The sequence below is a fragment of the Heterodontus francisci genome, chromosome 4 (genome assembly GCF_036365525.1).
Source record: "Heterodontus francisci isolate sHetFra1 chromosome 4, sHetFra1.hap1, whole genome shotgun sequence".
Taxonomy (NCBI): Eukaryota; Metazoa; Chordata; class Chondrichthyes; order Heterodontiformes; family Heterodontidae; genus Heterodontus; species Heterodontus francisci.
In genome coordinates, this window is record NC_090374.1 from 73,811,087 (window position 1) to 73,838,749 (window position 27,663).

Here is a 27,663-nt window from a genome sequence, read left to right on the forward strand (position 1 = left end):
CCCTTCCGTAAACTTTAACTCATCCAAAAGGTAATACTTGTATCCTATACTGCACCATGCCCGGCTACACCCTGCTCTTATTGAAGTGCATTGTCTCCAGGGCCTCCAATGCCTATAATTTATAATTCTCATCCTTGTGTTTTTATTCCTTCATAGCCTCACTATCCCTAACTTTGTATTCTCCTCCAGTCTTACAAACCCCCTGCCCTCAAACTCTGTTTTCTGACTCTCACCTTTTACGCAAGTCCCTTTTTAAAATCTCCCATCCATTGACAGTCATACCTTTAGACATCCAGGCCCCAAACTCTAGAATTCCCTCCCTAAATCAGTGGTGCAGTAGGGTGGCACAGTGGTTAGCACCGCAGCTTCACAGCTCCAGCGACCTGGGTACTGCCCGTGCGGCGTTTGCAAGTTCTCCCTGTGACTGAGTGGGTTTCCACTGGGTGCTCCAGTTTCCTCTCACAGCCAAAGACTTGCAGGTTGATAGGTAAATTGGCCATTGTAAATTGTCCCTAGTGTAGGTAGGTGGTAGGAGAATGGTGGGGATGTGGTAGGGAATATGGGGTTAATGTAAGATTAGTATAAATGGGTGGTTGTTGGTCGGCACAGACTCGGTGGGCCGAAGGGCCTGTTTCAGTGCTGTATCTCTCTATGACTCTATGACTAAATCGCTCCACCTTGGAATCTTTCTTTCCTCCTTTAATGTCCTTCTTAGAACTCACTTCTTTGAATAATACAGTGCCGGTCAAAATTGTTTTTTAGATTATTTTGAAGCCCAGAACATAATGACATTAACAACAGGACCCCATAAAGTTGTTCGAGGAAAGATTTTTTTCCCTCATTAAGACAGAACATCTTTAACAGTTGGTATTTCTAAACTTTAAAAAAAATGTAAGATGGCACTTCATCTTCTATATTTTGAAACAATGATAACTAAATGTCCACCTAAATGTGGATTAAATGTATTTACCAGTTACTAAAGAAGGACAAAGAATGGTTTGAGATTATACTTGAAACAAACATGGCTTAAATCATGACTACTAAATTTGGATCTACTGAAATAACTTCCCCTCAGTCCAGGTATATTTTGGAATTATATTGACTTGTAACAGACACAAGTCTGCAATCTGTAGCTTAAACTAGATCAAAATTTTAATATACTGAATTGTACCGACAAGCTATTCACATGTGTATAATTTTGAATAATATTTAAATGCAGAATATTACAATTGTCACTTACTTTTCTGTGCACAATTCTCTTGCTTTTTGTAGTTGGGCGTCAATCCATTTAGGTCTCTGTTTTTCCAGACAATTGATGACCTTCTGTATGATTGGTTTGGGACTTTCCTTTTGCTGTCCCATAATGCTCTGGAGGCATTCACTCAACAAACTCAGTTTATCTTTACTCCATCTATCTATTGTAACACTTGTCAAAAACTCAACGGCATTTCCATCTTCTAGCATTTGGCAAATAATCATAACATAACAAAGAATGCATGATTTTCTGAGCTCAGGAATGTTGTTATGAACTTTTTTTTCTGCTAAGTTGAAGAGGTGTTTAATTGTTGATGGCAATGATGCAATTGCTGCGGGCAGGTTACCAATTACAATTGAAACAGCTTGAGTTATAAGTTTTGTCAAATCTGAAAGGAAAATATTGGTGATCATAATTAGCATTATTATTCTTAACATCTCTTGCAGGACTATGCATCTACATACCTACAGCAAATTAATATTTTCAATTTATTTATAAACTTTTATCAGTGTAATTTTCTGTATATGGAGTGGGACTGTTCTGTGTGAGGGGCCTGGGCAAGCAATAAGCTGACATGTCAAGGCCCAGAGAGATTTTAACTCCAGGACCTCATTTCTATATCCAAGCCCTGACTCCTGCCTGAACCCTGAAGAAATCCCTGCCCGGGCAGGGATTGGAAAGGGAGGGAGGAAGGGAGGGGACAAAAGTGAAGATTCAGGTGGCAGGAGGCCACTGCAAGCACCCACAATGGTGGCCTAGCAGTCAGGTAAGTGTTGAGGGAAGGCCTGAAGGCAATCTTGATCGGGGTGGGGGGAGGTGTGTGGGGGGAGCTCAAGTGCAAGAGAGGCCCAAGCTTTTCTGTGTGACCCACAAAGAAACCTAAAATTCTTTTTCAAAAACCTAACTGCCTGGGTCTCTTCTGGCAGGATTAACCTACCAGGGAAACTGTCATTATTCCCCTGTTCAGGCCTCCAGTTAAAATAGCACATCAGGCCCAGATGATGCCATTTGAGCTAATCTATAAATTTAATGAGGACCCCACTGGCATGGGGCAGTCCTTGCCACCTACAGTTTAAAATATGATCGGATTGGGACGGGAAAGGGGTGTGTAAGTCGTCCACTCCATTTTAACTACCCGACAGCCTGGTTTCCATCTTGCACGGGGAGCTAAAGTCAAGTCCATTATTCCTGTTGTGGTTGTTGATTGATAAGTGAGACCAAAATAACTGAATATTGTATCAAAATTGCCCTGACATAAGTTCTGAATTGAAAATCTTTCTGTATATGTTAGTACCCAACCTTCAATGTTCATGCCATTTGTATCTGACCTATGCTATTTTTCCAGAATATAAGCAGTCTTTTGGGTAGTGGTTGCAGTGTGAACCATCTACAAGAAACACTGCAACAACTCACCAAGCCTCCATTGACAGCACCTCCCAAACGCATGACCCCAACCACCTAGAAGGACAAGGGCAGCAGACACATAGGAACAGCATACAAAAATAGAAATTTAGATAATAGGAGCAGGGGTAGGCCATTCGGCCCTTCGGGTCTGCTCCGCTATTCAAAAAAGATCATGGCTAATGATCTAATTCAGTGCCCTTGTCCCGCATTCTCCATATATACCTTGATTCCTTTGGCATTAAGAAATATATCTATCTCCTTCTTGAATATATTTAATGACTTGGCCTCCACTGTCTTTTGCGGTAGAGAATTCCACAGGTTCACCACCCTCTGAGTGAAGAAATTTCTCCTCATCTCAGTGCTAAATGGCATACCCCGTAGGCTGAGACTGTGACCTCCTGGTTCTGGACTCCCCAGCCATCGGGAACATCCTCCCTGCATCTAGCCTGTCTAGTCCTGTTAATTTTAGAGGTTTCTATGAGATCCCCTCTCATTCTTCTAAACTCTAGTGAATATAGGCCTAGTCGACCCAATCTCTCCTTATACGTCAATCCTGCCATCCCAGGAATCAGTCTGGTGAACCTTCGCTGCACTCCCTCCATAGCATGAATATCAGTCCTCAGATAAGGAGACCAAAACTGCACACAATACTCCAGATGTGGTCTCACCAAGGCTCTAAGTAAGACATCCTTGCTCCTGTACTCAAATCCTCTTGCAATGAAGGCCAACATACCATTTGCCTTCCTAACTGCTAGCTGCACCTGACTGCTTGCTTTCAGCGACTGGTGTACAAGGACACCCAGGTCTCATTGCACCTCCTCCTTTCCCAATCTATCACCATTCAGATAATAATCTGCCTTTCTGTTTTTACAACCAAAGTGGATAACCTCACATTTATCCACGTTAAACTGCATCTGCCATGTATTTGCCCAACTTGTCCAAATCACATTGGAGCCTCTGTGCACCCTCCTCATAGCTCACATTCCCCCCCAGATTTATGCCGTCTGCAAACTTGGAAATGTTACATTTAGTTCCCTCACCCAAATCATTAATATATATTGTGAATAGCTGGGGCGCAAGCATTGGTCCCTGTGGTACCCACCTGGAAAGAGACCTATTTATTCCTACTTTCTGTTTCCTGTCTGTCAACCAGTTCTCAATCCATGCCAGTATATTACACCCAATCCCATGTGCTTTAATTTTGCACACTAACCTCTTATGTGGGACCTTATCAAAAGCCTTCTGAAAATCCAAATACACCATATCCACTGGTTCTCCCTTATCTATTCTACTAGCTACATCCTCAAAAAACTCCAGTAGATTTGTTAAGCATGATTTCCCTTTTGTAAACCCATGCTGACTTTGTCCAATCCCGTTTATGCTTTCCAGGAGTTTTGCTATCACATCCTTTATAATAAACTCTAGCATTTTCCCCACTACTGATGTAAGGCTAACTGGTCTGCAATTCCCTGTTTTTTCTCTCCCTCCTTTTTTAAATAGTGGTGTTACATTTGCCACCCTCCAATCTGTTGTAACTGTTCCAGAGTCTATAGAATTTTGGAAGATGACTACCAATGCATCCACTATTTCCAGGGCCACTTCCTTTAGTACTCTGGGATGCAGATTATCAGGCCCTGGGAATTTGTCAGCCTTTAACCCCATCCCTAGCACTATTTTTTAAACTAATACTGATTTCCTTCACTTCCTCCCTCTCATTAGACCCTTGGTTCCCTAACATTTCTGGGAGATTATTTGTGTCCTCCTTTGTGAAGACAGAACCAAAGTATGTGTTGAATTGTTCAGCCATTTCTTTGTTCCCCATTTTAATTTCCCCCATTTCTGAATGTAAGGGACCTACATTTGTCTTCCACCACCCGCAAGTTCCCCTCCAAGCCACAACGTTGCTGACTTGGAACTATATCACTGTTCCTTCACAGTCGTTGGGTCAAAAACCTGGAAATTACTTCCGAACAGCACTGTGGGTGTACGTACGACACATGGACTGCAGTGGTTCATGGGCAATTAGGGATGGGCAACAAATGATGACCTTGCCAGTGGCACTCATGTCCCATGAACAAATTTAAAAATGCTGTCATAAAAAGAACTCAATTCAGGAAAATGAAAATTGATATTAACTGCATTACAAACATTTTAACTCAATGTTTAATCATAAGCTTTGAACAAGTTAATTCATGCAGCGCATATCTAAGTATTCCCCAAGACCACAAATCAAATACAATAAATTGTTTATCCCATTCTTAAAACTCTACATAAAGCATGATTTTTAAAATCTATTTGTTGCTAGGAGCCATATGATTCATTTTCATTACCAGAAAACAAGACATTCAATTTATTAACTTCAACAAAAGGTACCTACTTTTTCCAGATTCTCTTCTTTTAAATTCCCTTGGTATGTAATCCCATTCTTTGGGAATTTTATTGAGCAAACTTTCGGGAAGCATTTGCTTATGATAAGTGCCAGGATTCTCGACTGCTTGCCCCAGGAGAACCAAGGAGATAACTTGCTTTAGAATTGTCTTGATTGCTTTGGATATGTAGAGTTTCAGACACTTTAGCACCTCTGATTTATCTGCAGCTGTAAGTGGTGATAATATTAGTCAATTTTCAGACTTGCTACTTAAGATAAATTGCATTTAATATTCATACACAGTGGATTCCTGTTATAGTAAGTCTTTTTTTTTGCTCGCATAAATATAACTTCATCAGAAGTTTCAATGTATTGGGTCCCTGTTACCTTATCATTACTCACTAGCATTTTAACAAAGGCAGGCAACTATTTCAGGTTTGGTTACAATAAACAGTCACCTTGAGCAAGATTTTAACTGATTAAAAACCCACCCAATTGTACAGAATTAAAAGAGGGCTGCTTATCTGTAAAGCACTGCATTATACAAAAAAATTGCTAGATTCTGTTTTTCCAGATTATGAGCCGAATTGTGTACTCTGCTAAAAACTATTGATTCTGAATCCTGTTTGTACTTTGACATTAACACATTAAAAAATGCAATTGAGAGAACTGACGAATACACAAACACTAAATTATTTTATTAACTGCAATATTACTGTATTGTATCAAGCAGCTACTTAGAAATGTGTTTGCTCTGAGGTGTACTTGATGTTTGGTAGAATTGCTAGAGGTCTAAATCAATTTATGGGGTTAAATTGCAACTAAAATTATAAGATAATAAGAAATAGGAGCAGGAGTAGGCCATTCAGCCCCTTAAGCCTGCTTTGCCATTCAATAAAATCATGGATTATCTGATTGTGGCCTGAACTCCTTTTTCCTGCCTGCCCTCCCCCCCACCCCCACCGCCCCCCCATAACCCTTGACTCCCTTCTAGATCAAAAATCTAACAGCCTTGAATATATTCAATGACCCAGCCTTCACTGCTCTCTGGGGAAGAGAATTCCAAAGATTAATGATCCTCTGAGAGAGGAAATTCCTCCTTATCTCTGTCTTAAATGATTTTTTTTAAAAACTGTGCCCCCTAGTTTCAGATTCCCCCATGAAGGGTAACATCCTCTCAGCATTTACCCTGTCTCGCCCCCTCAGAATCTCACATGTTTCAATGAGATCACCTCTTATTCTTCTAAACTCCAATGCGTATAGGCCCAACCTGCTCAAACTTTCCTCATAAGACAGTGCCTTCATCCTGGTAATCAGCCTAGTGAACCTGCCTCTAATGCAAGTATATTCCTCCCTAAGTAAGGAGACCAAAACTGTACACAGTACTCCAGGTGCAGTTTCACCAATGCCCCGTACAATTGCAGCAAGACTACCCTACTTTTACATCCATCCCCCTTTCAATAAATGCCAACATTCCATTTGCCTTTCTAATTACTTGCTATACCTGAATGCTAATTTCTTGTGATTAAAATAACAATTGTTTGAATGGGCTGAAATGTCATGGCTCCATGGAGATGGAGGGCCTGATAAACAGGGAAGAGCCGCGTGGGATGGGCAGGCTGAGAAACGGATTGGCTGCCCATTCCATGAAAACAGACAGCCAATTAACGTTGTTGAGGCTCCAATTAGGGGCGATTTTGCTGCCTCACTGGCATTTTTCCAGCATGCGGAGGCTGCCAGCTTCATGGAGGTTGGCTCCCTGTAGCAGGTCAGGGGGCTATCAGAGCCAAAGGCTCCATGCTCCAATGACAGGGCTGCAAGCAGGAATGGCCCAAACGATCCACCCGGAGGGGTCTCGCCTACCAGCTTCACCCCACAGAATTAATGTAAATGTATGCCTCCGAGGGCTCCTCCATGTTGAGGCACCCACACAGTCCCCGACCTGCCTCAGCAGTGCCCACCTCTCCCAGTGGGATTGCCAAGTCTCGAGAGCTGCCAGCCCTCTGATTGAGCCAGCAGCTTTGGAAGCCCACCCACAGTCCTTAATAGGATGGCGAGTGCAGAGGTGGCCAATTAGGAGGCCACCTCCCAGAAGATTGCTGAGCCAGTCTCGCTGCTAGTAAGTGTGGGCTCTGGACCCCATTTGGTCCTGATGTTGGGGTCCCGAAGCATGTGGGAAAATCCAGCCCTATAAGTTGTTATGGTAAGACCAGGCTGATTTCTGTTACGACCAGGTGAGAAAGGGGTCTAGGGTTCCCTCTCCGCCTTCACCAGGTCTTATTGTAACATGGTTTAATTTTAAACACACCGTTTTTTTAGCTCCCCCTTAGTGAATCCTTGGTCACTAACTTCCAATTAGAAGGCAAAGAAACTAGCCAAACAGGTTTTCTTAGGTTTAAAGAAAAAAGGTTGAACTTTATTAAACTTAAACTCTAATTCAGTTAACACCAATGGATACGCGATGCGCCCAATCTAGCATGCATACGCAATACACATATGCAGATAGAGACAGAAAAGAGCAGAAGAAAAAATAAGGTGAAAAGTTTGAGGCAATATCTGAAGATGGTTTTGGTTACTGTTCTTCATGCTTGCTGTAAAGCCCTTGATTGTAGGTAGGTCTTGCTTTTCTTTGGGGCCCAGTATTCTTCTTAAACCTTGTTCGATGTAGGAGACTTTTCTCTCTTGAAGTTCATATGTCCTCAGTAGGTCTACAGGTTTGTGAGAAAGAGATGGGAGCAGACAGGAGAGGTCTTCTTATTCCAGGAGCAAACAGTCTTTCTTAGTTCAAACTCTTTGTACAATTCAGAAAAACCCAGGTTGTCAAGCAGGTTAGTCATGTGACTAGCTGGTTTGACCACATCTGTTTGTGGATTCTCTTGTCTTAGCCGGCCCTGGAATGTCTCTTCTTACACATAATACCTGGTGCTCAAAGTTCATTGTGTGTTAAATTGGAGCAGGGAATAGGCCCTTTGTCCCTCCAAGCACTGTCTGTTAGTATGCAAAAATGGTTTTCCAGCCAAGTGTCTAGTGATTTTTGTAACAAGTCCTTTCTTCACTCCAGTATCAGTTTAAAATCAATGTTCATATGACAAAATTAATATTCCTCATTCTTGGCAGGTGGGGGCCTGCATGAAAGGTCTATAACAGATCTGTAATTGGTAACTTCATTTTAATGCTGTATGAGTAATCCTCACAGATACCCTACAATTGGCCTCAACATGCTTGAGTTAGAGAGGGGTAAAGTCAGCTAGTGAACTTCCCCAGAAACTGCACTTTTGTGCTTATCAGGTCAGAATTAAGCTTGGCTGTGATGCCCACTCTGGTCAAACAGCTTCCTAATATTTGCTGTCTTGGCTGACAAGAATACAGTCCACTTGGCAGTGATGTCAGTAGGCTTCTAGTCACTTCCTTCAGGAGACGACGGGAGAAGAGGAAAGAAAATTTGGAAAGAAAGAGAAAATGCACAGAAATGCAAATATTGTTTGAAATCAAACAGGGCTTATTTTGAAATAAACATTCCATGCTGAAATGTAATTTTCTTTTACTGCCAAGTAGTTAGGGAGCTGAAAAACAGCAAGGCCAATATCCCAATGTAAGTGCCAGAATTGAGGACCTAGCAGACGGAATGTGGAAAGGCTCAGGAAGCACAAAGGAAATTGGGAAGCATTTTGAAGGTGTACAAGAGGTGCAAATGAGTTCCACCCAAATGTCATCTATGCACTGCTAATGTGCTAAAGAAAAAAGTGAGGGAACATTTTTATATTGAACTTGTTTATATTATTGTCAAATGCTTATGCATGCAAATATTCATACACCTTAAAAGTCAAAAATGAATTTTCAATGTTGGTCTCCATATTCATTATGTTTTAAAATTCCAGCATTTAAAAGCATTCACTCAATATTGGAATTAGTCAAAAACTACCTATCTCTGGTGTTTAGTCTTCAGTTAAAAAAATAATAATTCTGGTATTAATCCCCAGAATTGAGGACTGGAAAATGCTATTGCTGCTCTGCTTCCTACTTGTTCATGAAAATCAACCAGCAACATTTTGTCAGTGGATATGTTCTGTTCCTTAATCAAATTACGGTTCATTTTTCAGCATTAACATGCATAAAAGCAAATACATTATAATGTTGGTACATCACACCTGATAAATAATACAACTGATTCCACATCTGGTATTTGTCCATATAATCTTCGAGAAAAACACTGAGACATCTGGGCAATAATTTGCAGTGTATCATCACCATCATGATTGCTTCTATCAATTTGGACGGTTTATCATTGATTTTTTCCTTTGCCTGTAGATCATCAAAGTTAACTTGATCAGCAGCTAGAAAACAAAATAAGCAATATGTTTTCAGAATGAACATTTACACTTTAAAATGCAATCAGCTAACAAGATTAAGAGCTGATGTAGGCAATTTTTGTTAGACTCATACTAAAGGGAATTTTCTCAATGTCCCCTAGCCCATAGGCCCAAACTTCCTCCAAGCTTCCCCCTGCCCTAACCCTGAACTCACATCTTTCCCTAGTTTCCCTCTCATGCCATCTCCGAGCTCATCTTGTAAATGAGGCCTACCTCCTGCTCCCATGAGCCTAATCCCACTAAATTGCTGACCACCTAACTTACCTTCCTGGCTCCAAGGTTAGCTGATGGTGTTAACGGTTCTTTCTCTTCAGGTACAGTGCCCCTCTTTTTCAAATCGGCCATTATCACCCCTTTCCTCAAAAAACCTACCTTTGACCCCACTGTCCTTGCAAACTACTGCCACATCTTCAACTTCCCTTTCTTCTCCAAAGTCCTTGAATATGCTGTCAAATCTCAAATTTGTGATCATCTTTCAGAGAACTCCATGTTTGAATCCCTCCAATCAGGATTCTGCCCCAGTCACAATGCCAAGCCAACTCTTATCAAAGTCACAAATGATATCCTATGTGACTGTGATGAAGATAATCCTTGTCTTTCTTGACCTGTCTGCAGCTTTCATTTGACCACACCATCCTCTTCCATCCCCTCTGTACCAATATCCAACTGCATTCACCTGGTTCCATTTTGATCTTTCCAGTTGTAGCTGGAGAATCACCTACATTGGCTTCTCTTCCCATTCCTGCACTGTTACACTGCTGTCCCCCAAACACCTCTCCTCGGCCCCCTCCCACTTCTCATCTACGTGCTGCCCTTCAGCAACTCCATCCAAAAAAAAGTGTCAGTTTCCACATGTACACTGATGACACCCAGCTCTACTTTACCTCCATGTCTCTTAACCCCTCCCCTGTTCCTAGAGTGACACCGAAGTTTCGAACAGTCCAGTTCAGGCAGTTGGTGGGGACAGGGATTAGGTCGGTGGCTAGGAAATGGAGTGCGTGGTGCAGACTGAAGGCAACGGCTTCAGAAATTGTCACCAACTAAATATTGCAGAGACTGAAGGCAATGGCTTCAGTCTTCCCGATATTTAGTTGGTGGCAATTTCTGCACATCCAGTACTGTCACATTTGCCTGCAAGATGAGCTTCTGACCACATATCCACACCATGAGTAAGACCGCCTTTTTCCATCCCTGTAACATCGCCTGTCTCAACTCATCTGCTGCTGAAGTCCTCTTCCATGCCTTTGTTACGAATAAACTTTACTATTCCAACACACTCTTGGCCAGCCTCCCACATTCTACTCTCTGTAAACTTGAAGTCATCCAAAACTCTGTTGCCCATGTCCTAACTTGCACCAAGTTGCATTCACTCATCACCCATGTGCTGACCTCGCCTACCTACATTGGCTCCCAGTTAAGCAACACCTCAATTTTAAAATTCTCATGCTTGTTTACAAATCCTTCCATGGCCTCGTCCCTTCCTACCTCTGTGCTCTCACCCAGCCCAACAACCCTCCAAGATATCTGTGCTCCTCCAATTCTGAACTCTTGAGCATCCCTGATTTTAATCATTCCACCATTGGCAGCCATGCCTTCAGTTGCCAAGGCCTTAAGTTTTGGAATTCCCTCCCCAAACTTCTCTGCCTCTCTTTCCAACTTTAAGATGCTCCTTAAAACCTATCTATTTAACCAAGCTGCACTAATATCTCCTTAAGTGGCTTGGTGTCTAATTTTGTTTGATTACGCTGCTGCAAATTGGCTTGGGACATTTTACTACATTAAAGGCGCTGTATAAACACAAGTTGTTGTTTTTGCATTGATGAAGAGACCCTAATTGCAGCAGTACATCCACAGAAAATACAAAGATTATGAATACATAGATTATGAATGGGAGGGAAGTACAACAGAATGTGTGTAACTGAGTGAAGAACCCAGCAGGGGGATGTGTTTGACCTGAAGAGCTATTCACAAGGAAATGCCAAGTCAGGATTTATGGTTGTCAAAGGAGTTGTTTCTGTAAAAGTTGGTTTCATTTCGAACTGTTAAAAAATCTTATTGGTATATATTGATGAGACCTCCTCCCGCACCTGCGGACCTGCGTACGAAGAATGGATGGTTGCTCAACAGATAGTGGTATTGCCTAAGTATCGCTAGAACTATTAAGGTTAACGCATGAAATTCCTATAGCAGGACATGTGTGGATCCAGAAGACCAAATCACGTAGATATCAACATTATTACTGTCCAGGTCTTTCCAAGGACGTAATGCAGTTTTGTAAAACATGCCGTATATGCCAGATTGTTGGAAAACCGCAACCAGCCACAAAACCAGCACCTCTACTTCCCGTACCAGTTATTGGGGAACCATTTAGTAGGGTGGAGGTAGACTGTATAGGACCCTTACCGAAAACAAAAGTGGGACACCAATTATACTCACGACCATGGATATGGCTACTCGATTCCCAGAGGCCATTCCCTTAGGAACAATTAAGGTAGCGGTAGAGCAGTTAACCCAATTCTTCACTAGATATGGATGACCAATTGAAATTCAGTCTGATGAAGGTTCCAATTTTATGTCTAAAATATTTCAAGACACTATTAAAGTCTTCAGCGTACCATCCACAGACACAGGGAGCTTTAGAAAGGGATCATCAGACCCTCAAAACAACGATCAGGGCATACTGTCATGAATATTCCCATGATTGGGATAAAGGGCTAGACTTTCTTTTGTTTGCCAGTAGAGATTCAGCTAATGAGTCTACAGGTTTTAGTTCTTTTGAATTAGTTTATGGACATGAGATGAGGTCCTCTAAAACTAATTAAAGAAAGATTTTTAGAACAGAGGGATGAATCTTCTGTACCTTGAATATGTCTCCGTGTTCCAGAAACAGCTCACAAGAGCTTGCAACGTGTCTCAGGAACACCTTAAAGCATCCCAAACAACTATGATAAAATGGGCAGACAAGCATGCTAAAACCTGAACATTTCAACCAGGAGATGAAGTGTTAGTATTACTACCTTTACAGGATGAACCATTAAAAGCACGGTTTAGTGGTCTGTATAAAGTGGTCAGAAGAATTGGTAAGGTGAATTATTTGATTGACTCCCCAGATTGCTGGAAAAAGAATCATCTGTGTCATATCAATATGTTAAAACAATATTATGGCCGGGAGGAGCATAAGCAAGCACAGGTATGTCACGTGGTTAGCTAATACTGAATTGTTAGGAAGATTGGATACTATGCTTTCATATTTAGATGCAGAACAATGAGAAGACCTAACAAGGCCACTCACGACATTTAAGAGAGTCTGTAGGGATAAGGCAGGATGTACATCCTTAGCCATACACGATGTGGATGTAGGGGAATCCATTCCTATAAAGCAGCATCGTTACCACTTAAGTCCAGACAAACAGGCCCAAGTAAAAACAGAAATCCAATACATGCTGGAAAACCACCTAACTGAACCTAGTCAAAGCAGCTGGAGTTCACCAATAGTATTAGTGCCTAAACCTGATGGTTCAACTAGACTTTGCATAGACTACAGAAAAGTTAATGCAGTAACAAAGGCAGACTGCTACCCAATTCCTCGCTTGGAAGACTGTATTGACAGAGTGGGCAGTGCCATGGCTCTTGCAAAGATAGATTTATTAAAGGGATATCGGCAAATTCCTTTAACACCCCGAGCTAAAGAAATATTGTTTTTTGTCACACTGGACGGGTTTTTCCAGTGCCAAGTGATACCATGCAGGTTAGGGGGTACTCCAGAAACCATTCAGAGACTAATGAATCAAGTGGTAGCCAGTGTTTCTAACTGTATAATGTTACGACCAGGTGAGAAAGGGGTCTAGGGTTTCCCTCTCAGCCTTGACCTGGCCTTACCCTAACAGGGTTTAATTTTAAACACACCATGTTTTTAGCTCCCCCTTGGTGAATCCTTGTTCACCGATTTCCAATTGTAAGACAAAGAAATCAGCCAAACAGGTTTTCTTAGTTTAAAGAAGAAAAGTTTATTAAATTTATTAAACTTAAACTCTAATTTGGTTAATGCCTACGGATATGCGATGCGCCCACGCTAGCATGCATACGCAATAAACACACATGCAGATAGAGACAGAAAAGAGCAGAAGAAATAAAGTGGAAAAGTTTGAGGTAATATCTGAAGATGGTTTTGGCTACTGTTTTTAGAGCTCATTGTAGAGTCCTTGATTGTAGGTGGGCCTTGCATTTCGTTTGGGCCCAGTATTCTTCTCGTTCGATGTAGGAGACTTTTCTCTCTTGAGGTTCACGTCTTCAGTGGATTTAGAATTCCATGAGAAAGAGATGGGAGCAGACAGGAGAGGTCTTCTCAGTCCAGGAGCAAAACAGTCTCTCAGAGTTCAAACTGCTTGTACAATTGAAAAGAACCCAGGTTGCTCAGCAGGTAAGTCATGTGACTAGCTGGTTCGAGAATGTCTGTGTTTATGGATTCTCTTGTCTTAGCCGATCCTGGAATGTCTCTTCTTACACACAATACCTGGTGATCAAAATCCATTTTAGGATACGTGGATAAGGAAAGAGCCCTTTGTCTCCACAAGCACTGTCTATTATTATGCAAATGTTTTTTCAGCCCAGTGAATGATGATTTTTTTTAAAAACAAGTCCTTTCTTCACTCCAGCAACAGTTCAAAATCAATGTTCAAATGACAAAATTAATATGCCTCATTCTTGGCAGGTGGGGTCTGCATGAGTGTAGTTTATCTTGGTGATGTGCTGGTCTGTAGAGATACTTGGAAAGAACACTTGAAACAACTGGGGGGCTCTGTTTGGAAGATTGCAATGGGCTGATTTGGCCAACCTTTGTGGAAAATTTAAGACTCCAGATGCCAGAATATTCCAATGGAGTTTACTGTTGCAGCCCTATCACTTTAAGAGTGTCTACAGTACGGGTAAAAATAATGTTATTGCGGATGCTTTGTTGCAAATCTAACTTTGTTTGAGTTATATGAGTAAAGATGGTACAAAGCAAAATTGTATTAACTACAATTATCTCTGACCTCATTTTGCAGTCCTCACTGGATACAGGTGTGGTGCTAGAGGATTGGAGCACTGCTAACATTGTACCTCTGTTTAAAAAGGGAGCGAGGGATAGACCGAATAATTACAGGCTAGTCAGTCTAACCTCAGCAGTGGGCAAACTATTGGAATCTATTCTAAGAGACAGGATAAACTGTCACTTAGAAAGGCACAGATTAATTAAGGATAGTCAGCGTCAATTTGTTAAGGGAAGATCTTGTCTGGTCAACTTGGTCGGATTTTTTTGAAGAAGTAACAAGGAAAATAGATGAGGGTAGTGCAGTTGATGTGGTCTACATGGATTTTAGCAAGGCTTTTGACAAGGTCCCACATGGCAGACTGGTTAAAAAAATAAAATCCCATGGAATCCAGGGAAATGCAGCAAGGTGGATACAAATAAAAGCAAAATACTGCGGACGCTGGAAATCTGAAATAAAAACAAGAAATGCTGGAACCACTCAGCAGGTCTGGCAGCATCTGTGGAAAGAGAAGCAGAGTTAACGTTTCAGGTCAGTGACCCTTCTTCGGAACTGACAAATATTAGAAAAGTCACAGGTTATAAGCAAGTGAGGTGGGGGTGGGGCAAGAGATAACAAAGGAGGTCTAGATTGGACCAGGCCACATTGCTGACCAAAAGGTCATGGAGCAAAGGCAAACAATATGTTAACGGTGTGTTGAAAGACAAAGCATTAGTACAGATTAGGTGTTAATACACTGAATATTGAACAGCAGCAAGCGCAAACATGAAAAAAAAACAGTGGGTAAGCAAACTGAACATACTAAGATGAAATGAAATAAATGCAAAAAAAGATTGTAAAAAATGTAAAAAAGAATGTAAAAACAAGGAAGAAAAAATAACAAAAAATGAAAGTAAAATGGGGGACTGTCATGCTCTGAAATTATTGAACTCAATGTTCAGTCCGGCAGGCTGTAGTGTGCCTAATCGGTAGATGAGATGCTGTTCCTCGAGCTTGCGTTGATGTTCATTGGAACACTGCAGCAATCCCAGGACTGAGATGAGAGCAGGGGGGAGTGTTCAAATGGCAAGCAACCGGAAGCTCAGGGTCCTGCTTGCGGACTGAACGGAGATGTTCCGCAAAGCGGTCACCCAGTCTGCGCTTGGTCTCCCCAATGTAGAGGAGACCACACTGTGAGCAGCGAATACAGTATACTACATTGAAAGAAGTACAAGTAAATCGCTGCTTCACCTGAAAGGAGTGTTTGGGGCCTGGGATAGTGAGGAGAGAGGAGGTAAATGGGCAGGTATTACACCTCCTGCGATTGCAGGGGAAGGTGCCATGGGACGGGGACGAGGTGGTGGGGGTAATGGAGGAGTGGACCAGGGTGTCGCGGAGGGAACGATCCCTTCGGAATGTTGACAGGGGAAGGGAGGGGAAGATGCGACCGGTAGTGGCATCACGCTGGAGGTGGCGGAAATGGCGGAGGATGATCCTTTGGATATGGAGGCTGATGGGGTGAAAAGTGAGGACAAAGGAACCCTGTCACGGTTCTGGGAGGGAGGGGAAGGGGTGAGGGTAGAGGTGCGGGGAATGGGCCGAACACGGTTGAGGGCTCTGTCAACCACAGTGGGGGGAAATCCTCGGTTGAGGAAAAAGGAGGTCATATCAGAAGCATCGTCATGGAAGGTAGCATCATCAGAGCAGATGCGTCGGAGACGGAGAAACTGGGAGAATGGAATGGAGTCCTTACAGGAGGTAGGGTGTGAAGAAGTTTAGTCGAGGTAGCTGTGGGAGTCGGTGGATACAAAATTGGCTAAGTGGCAGGAAACAAAAGGTAATTGTTAACAGGTGTTTTTTGCGACTGGAGGGCTGTTTCCAGTGGCGTTACGCAGGGCTCAGTACTGGGTCCCCTGCTTTTTGTGGTATATATTAACAATTTGGACGTAAGTATGGGGGGCATGATCAAGTAGGTTGCAGATGACACAAAGATTGGGCGTATGGTAGATAGCGAGGAGTATAGCCATAGGCTGCAGGAAGATATCAATGGTCTGGTCAGATGGGCAGAAAAGTGGTAAATGGAATTCAACCCGGAGAAGTGTGAGATGATGCATTTGGGGAGGTCTAATATAGCAAAGGAATACATGCTTAATGGGAAAATACTGTGAGGTGTGGAGGAAGTGAGGTAAATGTCCACAGATCCCTGAAGGTAGCAGGACAGGTCGATAAGGTGGTTATGTGATGGAATATCGGTATAATAGGCTTAATTAAGTAGAACTTGGAAATAGTTAGTGTATTATGCCTTTTAGAGGTAAAGATTGAATAAATGGTCAGTTTTCAGACCTCACTGAAATTCCCCTTTAAGAAGTTAGAAAATTTCAAGGTCCCTGTTGGAATAGAATTTCTGTTGCCAGGGAATTGGAAGATAAATATACACATTGAAATATCCTGTGTGACGTCAGTAAGAGGTAGCAATAAACTTAATAAGTTTATGAGGTTGTTGATGCAGACAAATTGGCTCCGAAGGTTGCTTTAAGATACCATAAAAAAGGCAATTGTAGAAAATGGACTCACAGGAACAAGAGGTCACGTAAACACAATTCTAAACATTTTGACCAGACGAAAGCTCACAACCTCAAATTCCAGTAAAACATTAAGTGGAAATGGTAATTAAAGATATGGGTTTTAAAAGGAACACAGGTAGGTCACATAAATCCTGGAAGTCAGATGACACCTTAGAAATAGTATACAAATGAGAGGTTTTGAAAGCAAAGTTTAGGGGTCTTGTATCCTCAAACAACACTTCTCATCCCATGCCTTACTGGGGGCATTTAAGGTAAAAGTTTACTTTAAATTTTGATGGATACTCTGGATACTCTCAGATAATTTTGCTGTAACATTAGCAAGGTTAAACTTTTGGATTCTATGCTAGAAATAAGAATATGTGTTACATCTCTCAGTAATATTTTATATTGTGATATACTTATCCACTTAAGACGTATATTGCATGTTAAATTCTTTAATAAATCTATAAAGGTTAATAAATCGTCTCATGTAGTATTCTGTATACAACTACAAGATCCACCTCTCTGTGTCGCTTTAAGTGGAGAGATACGTTTCCCAGACCCTTATAATATCTGGGATATTTATGACTTAGCCATAAATATTAAAAATAGGCTATCTGAAAGACGGTAATATTCTCTGTTGGTTTTCTTTCTTTGAGGGAAAGCTAGTACAATTCTTTGGACCCAAATAAGTGTCTGAGAATTTGTCTGGTTTGGACTTGATTAAAGGAGATTTATAGGGATGTACTCCTGATTTGGTTTAGTCCCTATAAGGGGTTAAAGTCATAAATCACTTCAGTTATGAAGGCATATGGAATCCTTTCCTTCATTAGCCGAGGTATAGAATATAAGAGCAGGGCCATTATGCTGGAACTGTATATATCATTGGTTAGGCCACAACTTGAGTACTGTGTGCAGTTCTGGTCACCTCATTACAGAAAGGATGTAATTGCACGAGAGAGGGTACGGAGGAGATTTACGAGGATGTTGCCAGGACTGGAAAAATGCAGCTATGAGGAAAGATTGGATAGGCTGGAGCTGTTCTCCTTGGAACAGAGAAGGCTGAGGGGAGATCGGATTGAAATGTACAAAATTTTGAGGGACCTGGATAGAGTGGAGGTGAAGGGCCTATTTACCTTAGCAGAGAGGTCAATGACATAGATTTAAAGTGATTGGTAGAAAAATTACAGGGGAGATGAGGAAAGGTTTTTTCACCCAGAGGGCGGTGGGGGTCTGGAAGTCACTGCCTGAGAAGGTAATTGAGGCGGAAACCCTCAACTCATTCAAAAGAAGTCTGGATATGCACCTCAAGTGCCGTAATCTGCACCGCTATGGACCAAATGCTAGAAGGTTGGATTAGAATGGCTGGAACGTTTCTCGGCTGGCACAGAAAAGATGGGCCAAGTGTTCTCTTTCTGTGCCGTAAACTTTCTATGATTCTAAGTAAACAGTGAATGGGGTTGAGTGTGAGAATGTGTTTTAAAATGTTTTCAACTTCTCTTTTTTTTAATACATTCCAATGAAACACATTCAAAAATGACATTTCATTTCTCCCAGGCTGGAGGTGCTACGAGGGTTTCCATTTTTTGTTAAAACTTGAGAATCTATATTTTAAAAACTGAAAAGGATCCCATGAATGCTGGAATCTTGAAGAAGCTGAACTATGGGTCTTTTTCTTAAAAGAAATCACCAGAAGATTTGGACTGAATGTAAACAAGTTTTATGGAAAGCATCTGTTTGCAAAGAACCCAGCAGAGGGTTGTGCTTGACCTGAAGAGCTATTTACAAGGAAATGCCAAGTCAGGATTTATGGTTGTCATAGGATTGTTCCTAAAAAAAAGTTGTTTTCATTTTGAACTGTTAAAAAAGTTGGTTTGGCTAAAAACAGGCAGTTGGAGTTTGCTTATTGACCTGCTAGGAGAACAGAAGAAAATCCAGTCAGCTGATATCTTTCTCTCTTTGAATAATCACTGCATCTTTAAAGAAAATCCTGTGTCAAGTGTGTTTCCTGTTGCCTCCAGTATTTGAAGAAATCCGGCATGTATGTACAAATCTTGCATCTTTGAAGGAACTTTGCATCGAATGTTCGAGAATTGAAACCTTTGTTGCTGCACCTCTGATGTAAAACCTATGTGAAGCCTTCTGTAGCTGCATGTCTTGAAAGCCTACACAAAATTTAAATATACATTGTGACCTGTGGAGAAGTGGGACTGAATTAACAGTGCACTCCTCCCGCCTCGGTCTTAACAATGTTTACAGATAGAACACAGATATTCAGCAAAGTAATTCAATATCTGCTTTTGATTTTCTGCAATTTAGAAGATAGTGCATTATAAGTTTTTCATTATTCAACAAAATCACTTCTGATGTTCATAATTCTTGCAAAGTCCTAGTATGATATCCTCAGTTTAGACATGGCCGTAATTTACACCCCTGCTTGGAGTAGACTGGGAGGTGGGGGAGGGGGAGCGGGGCGTAAAATCGGGTGGGATGGCGGGGGTGCCATGCCCATCGCCTACCTGCCTCCACTGGTATTTTACCAGTGGCGGGAGAGGTGGTACACTTCCGCCTGCCCTTAGGCCAATTGACAACCTTATGGCCAATTAATGGGCCTCTTCCTGCTGCCGCTGGTAAAATATCAGTGGCGGTTGAGTACTGGCATCTCCCGGCAGGGTGGGGGCATAGGGTTGCCTCCTGAGCAAACCTCCTGTGACCCACAGATGGCCCACTCAGTGGCATGGACCACCCCCACTTTAAGACCTCCCCTTGGCCTCGCGATCAACTCCCTCTTGCCTGGCTGATTGCCCCAACCCCACTTAATTTCTTCTCTGGCCTCCATTGGGGGCTGGGTCTGGGGCCTGCTGCAGTGCCAGCAGTGGCCACTGCTCCCAGTGGCACTGCTGGGACTGAAGTGCTGCCGGTCCTCTGATTGGCTGGCTGCTCTTGTAGGTGGAACATCCTGCCTCACAGGAGTGGAAGCCATGACCTCAAGCAATTAATTGCCTGAGCCACACAAAATAGCCTTGTAACTTCTAAGGCCGGAGCAGGCTTGCTTGCCCCAAATTTCCAGCCAGTGGGCAGGGCCACTGCCTCCTCATTATATCCCAGCCATAATAGAGTCATAGAGAGATACAGCACTGAAACAGGCCCTTCAGCCCACCAAGTCTGTGCTGACCATCAACCACCCATTTATACTAATCCTACATTAATCCCATGTCCCCTACCACATCCCCACCTTCCCTCAATTCTCCTACCTACACTAGGGGCAATTTACAATGGCAAATTTACCTATCAACCTGCAAGTCTTTGGCTGTGGGAGGAAACCGGAGCACCCAGCGGAAACCCATGCGGTCACAGGGAGAACTTGCAAACTCTGCACAGGCAGTACCCAGAACCGAACCCAGGTCACTGGAGCTGTGAGGCTGCAGTGCTCACCACTGCGCCACAGTGCTACCCACTGTCCATAATGTATCATCTTTCCCACAATCAACATCATTTCTTCATCATTCCTCGGATGATTATTTTTTGATGAACTTTTATAAGGATATCGCTGTTGGGGAAGGCAATATGTTTCTACTTTGGGGTTTCGTCATAAGCATTAAGAACTGTCAGACCAGGTCTAGCAAAGCAACATGTAAAATAAAGCTCCTTCTACTTTCTTCCAACAACATTTCATACCACCTAATTTACCTGCTCCTTTTCAAATTTAGAATTATTTTTGCATAGATTTTGAGATATTCTGACATCTTTGATGCTTCTGAAGTCTTTCAAAAATATCAAAATTACTTGGAGAACATTATTGTGTTTCAACATTTTACACATAAATTACTGTTCAAAAAGTGACAGTGGAATGTGGAAAGGTTACTTTCAATACCAAATATTTTGTAAAATTAAATGCTAGAAATGCTTGGAGATAGGCTTTTACAACAATTACAGATGCATTATTACCAGACTGCTCCTTCATGTCATTGAAGCATTATTTCATGCATTGCAAAACAAATTCGACACAAATATCTGTTCCTAGACTATTTCTAAGCAGAAGCTTGAAAGCATGAAACATTGGAACCTGAGAGAACTGAGACACACAATTGGGCACAACAATAGCTATCTTTTCTGTCACTTACAATAGTTCAGCAGTTGAAATAAATACAGATCTTCTTTAATCAATTATGCTAAAACCTAGTGTCATTTTGTCAGTTCTAGTAATACCCATTGTTATAATTAATCTCTTTACAGTCAGACAGCCTTGGTTGACACTAAGTACGAAAGCGGATGGTGCTGCCACCAAGAGATCATCTGTCGTCTGAAGTTAACATTTTAAAACATGAACCATTCATTCACTTAATTTTATAATTGATCAAAATAGCATTAGTAAATTAATATCTTTAAAAGTCTGCTTTATTGATACACAAAGGATTGACAGTTTTCTGCGCTATTTTCAGTGCACCATTTAATGTATTTACGTAAAATTCTTGAATATATACATTCACATAGAAGGGGAAGCAGTTATAGTTCGATGTCGAGGTTAACAATCCATTCAATGGCTTCGGCTGATGCAGTGTGATTGGTTGTGATGCCACCAGGAATGGATCTAATTCCTGAATATGCTATTTTAACAGTTATTAAATGACTTAAAAGGAAATGACTTAATAACTTTGTTAAAACTACCATGGAGGAATTTGAGACAAACGTGTTAACCAAGTGCAGTAAAAACAGTGCACCAAGGAAGTTTAATCCCATATGGTCATCAGGGAAAACTTCTCAAAGCTAAATTACATTTTATTGTAACAGTGAAATATAAAATGGATGATAACATCAACTGACATAATTGTGTAAATTATGTAGATAATGCATGATAAAAAGTGACAGTTAACAAGTTTTGTGTCTTCCAGAGATAGTCTCTCTTACTGGTCACTTCCGCAAGTGGGTTGAATTAAAGGCCTGCTCAGGACTGCAAAAAAAAAACCCCACCCGAGCCCGACCTGGCCCGAGTTCTTCCATTTTTTCCCACGCCCGGCCCGACCATTAGTTAACCTGCCCTCTGTTTTTCACTTTGTTGCTGATCTGCACAAGCTTAAAATAACTGTAACAAAATCACCTTTCTAGTTCAAAAATTAAATTAACAGTGGAGCCACTTACCTGTGATAGAGCGTGTCCAACCCGGCCCGACCCGAGCCCAACTGTTGGACCCAGAAGTGCAACCCGACCTGACCCAAATCCGACACATGTCATCGGGTCCTGTCGGGTTCGGGTCGGGTAGCAGGCATTTAGGTTGAATGTCATACATCAGACTCTATCCAATATCTAATTATATGATAGTATAACCAGGAATATAATAACAGTACCCCCTTGTAATTTGCACTGGATATTGTGTCTTTCACACATGCCCTCACATGAAGTTTCCAATTTTGCCAAGGGTGAACTTAAACACTTCAGTGAGAAAATGTCAGACATGAACCATTAAGCTGCTTTATGTTACAGATAGCAAGTGAACATACAGAGTAAAAGTTATAATCAAATCTCATCTCAGATTAACTAGCTAACTACAGAACCCAGCTCAAGAACAAGAAAAATAATTTTTTAAAATGCCATATTATTCCTATTTGTGGGCTTGCTAAACATTCCCTAGTTAGGCTGCTTTGTGGGAGAACATTACAAGAGGCCATGAATATAAGATAATCTCTAAGAAATGCAATAGGGAATTCAAAAGAAACTTCTTTACTCAAAAAGTGGTGCGAATGTGGAACTCACTACCACAGAGAGTGGTTGAAGTGAACAGTATCAATGCATTTAAGGAGCAGCTAGACAAGCAGATGAAGGAGAAGAGGCTAGAGGATGAGATGTGTACAAGAAGAGCAATGATGACAAATATGGACAAAAACTGAAGAGTTATAAAAACTGACTTTGTCTTTTAAAAAATGGACCTTTCTTTCAAAAAGTGAACAATGTGCTCCAAAATTGCCACCAAAGGAAAAGGACTTGGCCTTTGTATATTCAAACTGTCTGACAGTGACAAATGAAAATCTTCAAAGCTATGAGGTTTCAATTGCACCCATCCTATACCCAACCTGAAATATTTCCAAATTGAATGGGTTCTTCTGAAACAAAGAAGGTGTGAAGTGGAAACACCACAATCAAATTATTCTCATCCTGAACCCATAAACAGACCTTTTCGAATTGAATAGGTTCTTCTGAAACAAAGAGGTATGAAGTAGGCACATCCTGGGCCATTCACAGAGTCACAGCGCAATCACTATGGGGGAAGAGACCAAAGTGCCTCCTTTTTTTATTCTTGCATGGGATGTGGGCATCACAGACAAGGTCAGCATTTGTTGCCCATCCCTAATTTCCCTTGAACTGAGTGGCTTGCTAGGCCATTTCAGAGGGCAAATAAGAGTCAACCACATTGCTGTGGATCTGGAGTCACATGTAGGCCAAACCAGGTAAGGATGGCAGATTTCCTTCCCTAAAGGACATTAGTGAACCAGATGGGGTTTTTTTTAATGACAATCAATGATAGTTTCATGGCACCATTCCTGAGACTGACTTTCAATTCCAGATTTCTATTAATTAATTGAATTTAAATTCCACCAGCTGCTATGGATTTGAACCCATGCCGCCAGGACTTTTGCCCAGGCCTACCAGATTACTAGTCCAGTGACATTAACACTATGCCACCAGCTCCCCTACCAGGATGTGAGATGTAATACATCTTTACCTTAAAAGACAGCCTAGAAAAAGAGAAAGCGAGACACCTAGAAAGCAGCATCCAAGAAGCTTGTTTCCAGCAAACTAGAAGGGACACAATCTACTGGAGAATTCTACATCAACACTTTATACAGCAGTGAATTAGAAGTGATCCACTGTCTCCAACATTCAATCAAGAGAGACACCTCAAGCCTGCAATCGAGAACTTGACTTCCAAGAGAATTCAACAGGTTTACCGTGATACCCCCCCCCACCCCCCCTCCCACCACACTTATAATCACTTATCCCCTTTTTCCTCTCTATCTGTCTCTTCTTGTGTGTGGGTCTGTGTGTATGTGTGTGTGCGTGCGAGTGAATGCATGAGTGGATGTGGTTGCGACAATTTGGAGTCATGGGATATTGATCAATCAATAACTGATTTTCAAGAAAACCTGTCATGGTCTGTTTATTTTACAAATAAAACACCAAGGGGTAAACCCTAATAACAAAGCACACTTGCTGCAGTCAGGTGGAAGTTGAAAAGTGGGAACCACCCAAATCACACCACATGGCCGCAACAAGGGTTACGATGATAGATTTAGATAAGGAAAGATGGGAGGAGCCTCGAGTGTAGCATAAATGCCATCATGGATTGGTTAAGCCGAATGGCCTGTTTCTGTGCCATATATCCTATGTAATGCAATCCAATGATGCTGTCACAAAAATTGCCCACGCCAACTCCCAGCTTTGGGTATGGGTTTTATTACGAGCTCACAGGACAACAATCTAGCTTGTACCATATTATTATTGAACTGCCTTCTGATGGATGCCTGCAGTGAGTGCCTCCTGGTAGAGGTCACATGACTACAGCAAGCCAGGAAACATTTCTAACCCAAACATCCCCCTTTTCATACAAAAAAAACAAAAAGAATTGCATGCATTATCATTTACACTGTGAGTTGCCCAAGTTATCCACTATGCACACAGCTGTTCTCATGCATTAGCTGTTCATTATTTTCATCAGTCTTTGCACGTGCATTGTAAACATAGACTTTAAATCATGCCGATCTCTTAATGGTGAGTGTGCGCGTTGTCGTTGGCTGTTCATCTGGGTAATTTTCCTTCTCTGGGGAGTGTCATTCCTGTGTCACTTGTTGTTGCTGTGGTAACTGTTGTTGTTCCATTTCAGTTGTTGAGGTGCTGTGGACCTCTAGGACTGATGTTAATCTGTGGTCTGTGCAGATGGTGAGTTCACATCTTCCTGATCGGCCACCTGCAGTGAAGGAACAGCTTCTTCAGTTGTGCGTATGTGCCTGCGGTTGTGATGGTATATCTGGTTGTTCACTTCCACCACATACAATCGAGGTGACAACTATGCAAAGCAGGTCCCAAGTTGCCACTTGAGCTGACTCTTGTTGAGAGTGTTGAAGGTTTGTACCCTGACCGGTTCTCCAATGCTCAATTCTGGCAATGTTTTGGCAGTTTTATCAAAATGAAATTTGGCTTTCTGCCGTTTCCCCTTGATTTTGTCACTCACGCCTGTTACTACTTCTGGTTTCAGCAGCTTTTTTGCTATTGGTAGAGTAGTTTGGGTGCGGAATGACATTAGTCTTTGTCTGGACTACTTTCCATGCCTTCAGTAGGTGTGTTTCTCCACTCAAGGATTGCCTTGTATACATCTGTGCTGGATTTGCTTGATTTCTTTATGATTCCTTTGGTGATTTTCACTGCCACCTCAGCCTTTCTATTTGACTGGGGATAGTGTAGAAATGAAGTATGGTGTTGAATTTCCCAATCCTTTATGAAGCGGCTGAATTCTTCACCCGTGGACTGAGGATCATTATCACTCATCACAATATCTGGAATGCCGTAATGACCGAAGTGTGCTTTCAGGCATTCTACAATCTCATCGTTAGTCATTGATGTCAGCTGGTCTACCTCCCAATAATCAGAGTAGTTGTCTATGGTGACAAGATAATCAGTTCCTGCGAAAGTGAAGAGGTCTATTCCCAGCTTCATCCATAGTCCGTCTGGGATGTCATGTGTCATCAGTGACTCTTTAGCTTGCTTAGCTTGGTACTCATTACACCCATTGCATTGGCTGATGTGGTCCTTGATTTCATTGCTCAATGTTGGCCAGTAGAGCACTTCTCTTGCCTTCCTCAGACGCGACTCAATTCCTTGCTGACTTGCATGGATGTGCTTTAGCATCTCTCCTCAATTCCTTAGGGATAATGACTCGATTGCCTTTGTACACGATGCCACCTTGGTCTGTCAATTCATCTCTGTATGCCCAATATGCTCTTGTGACCACAGGAGTGTCCTTGAAGCTGTCAGGCCATCCTTTCATCACTACTTCTTGCAACACTTGGAGAGTTGCGTCTTGTTGAGTAGTTCGTTTGATATGGGCAAGGTGCTTGTCTGTCAGATTCAATGTCTCTGCTGGGTTGATGACTTCCAGAGCATGTTGAGCTGCAGCTTCATGTTGGATCTGGAAGATTTCACACTCTGTATCGTAGCATCATCTATTTTCTTCATAGGGAGTGCTGCTCTCGATAGCATGTCAGCGATGTACATCGCTTTCTCTTGCTTGTATGTCACGTTCAGATGATATCACTGTAACCGGAGAAACATTCTTTGTAGACGCTTTGGAGCAGATAGTAGCAGCTTGAGGAAAATGCTTTGAAGTGACTTGCGGTTGGACTCGACTGTCACTTTGTCTCTTCCAAGTAGGTATTGATGATAATGTTCACAAGCAAAGACAATGGCCAGGCACTCTTTCCCGATCTGAGCGTTTCATTGTTACGTTTGTCTTAACGACCTGGATGCAAATGCAACCGTTTGTTCTTGCTGCATTCGGGTTGCTCCAAGTCCTGTCTGGCTGGCGTCATACTGCAGGGTGACTTCATCATTTACATCATAGTATTTCAGCACTGGTGTTGCTGTTACTAGTTGTTTGATGTCAGTGAACGCTGCTTCTTCTTCTGTGCCCCAATACCACTGCACGTCCTTGGCAGTGAGTTGGCGTAATGGTTTACATTCCGATGACAAATTAGGCAACTGTTTAGACTAGTTTGGCAGGGGGATGGGGACCTGAGGGTAGACTCAGTTGCGACAAAATCAAAAATGAAAATGGATGGCAGAAAATTAATGGATGAGTCTGGAAGACAGAGGAAACAAAGGTTAGAAAATAAAAAAAGAGTCTGGCAGTGCTCAAGGGTATCTATTTCAATGCAAGGAGTATAACAAATAAAGCAGATAAGCTGAGGGCACAGATATACACATGGCAATATGATATCATAGCTATTACAGAAACGTGGCTTAAGGAGGGACAAGAATGGCAGCTCAACGTTCCTGGTTACAGGGTTTTCAGACGTGATAGGGAGGGGGATAAGAAAGGAGGGGGAGTGGCAATTTTGGTCAAGGAAACTATTACAGCTGTGAGGAGGGCTGATATGTTTGAAGGTTCATCAAATGAGGTCATATGGTTTGAGCTAAGTAACATAAAAGGGGCAATCACACTGCTGGGAGTGTACTATAGACTCCCAAACAGTCAAAGGGAGGTAGAAGAGCAGATATGTAGGTAAATCTCTGAGAAGTGCAAGAACAACAGGGCAGTAATAGAAGGGGATTTTAACTACCCCAATATTAACTGGGATAGTTTTAGTGTGAAAGGAATTGAGGGAGCAGAATTCTTGAGGTGCATTCAGGAGAACTTTTTTGGCCAATATGTAGCAAGTCCAAAAAGAGAGGGCGCAGTTTTAGACTTAGTTTTAGGAAATGAAGGTGGGCAGGTGGAACGATAGCAGTGGGAGAGCATTTTGGTGGTAGTGATCATAATTCAGTCAATTTTAATATAATTATGGACAGGAACGAGACAGAACAGGAGTTAGAGTTTTCAATTGGGGCAAGACCAATTTTACTAAACTGAGGAGTGATTTAACGAAAATGAACTGGAAACAGCTACTTTAAGATAAATCAGTGTCAGAGCAGTGGGATGCATTCA

The 27,663-nt window shown here is 41.9% G+C and overlaps 1 protein-coding gene across 10 annotated transcripts in view; it reads right to left on the reverse strand.

Moving 5' to 3' along the window:
- The window catches only part of kiaa0825 (KIAA0825 ortholog), a 743,480-nt gene that overhangs the window by 397,222 nt on the left and 318,595 nt on the right, over positions 1 to 27,663 (reverse strand). For all 10 annotated transcript variants that reach the window (XM_068029705.1, XM_068029704.1, XM_068029699.1 and 7 more), the window contains 3 exons: positions 9,176 to 9,361; positions 5,037 to 5,255; positions 1,241 to 1,643 (listed from right to left, as the gene is read on the reverse strand). In XM_068029705.1, the coding sequence (XP_067885806.1) occupies positions 1,241 to 1,643; positions 5,037 to 5,255; positions 9,176 to 9,361 (808 nt within the window). The remainder of the gene's footprint in view (positions 1 to 1,240; positions 1,644 to 5,036; positions 5,256 to 9,175; positions 9,362 to 27,663) is intronic.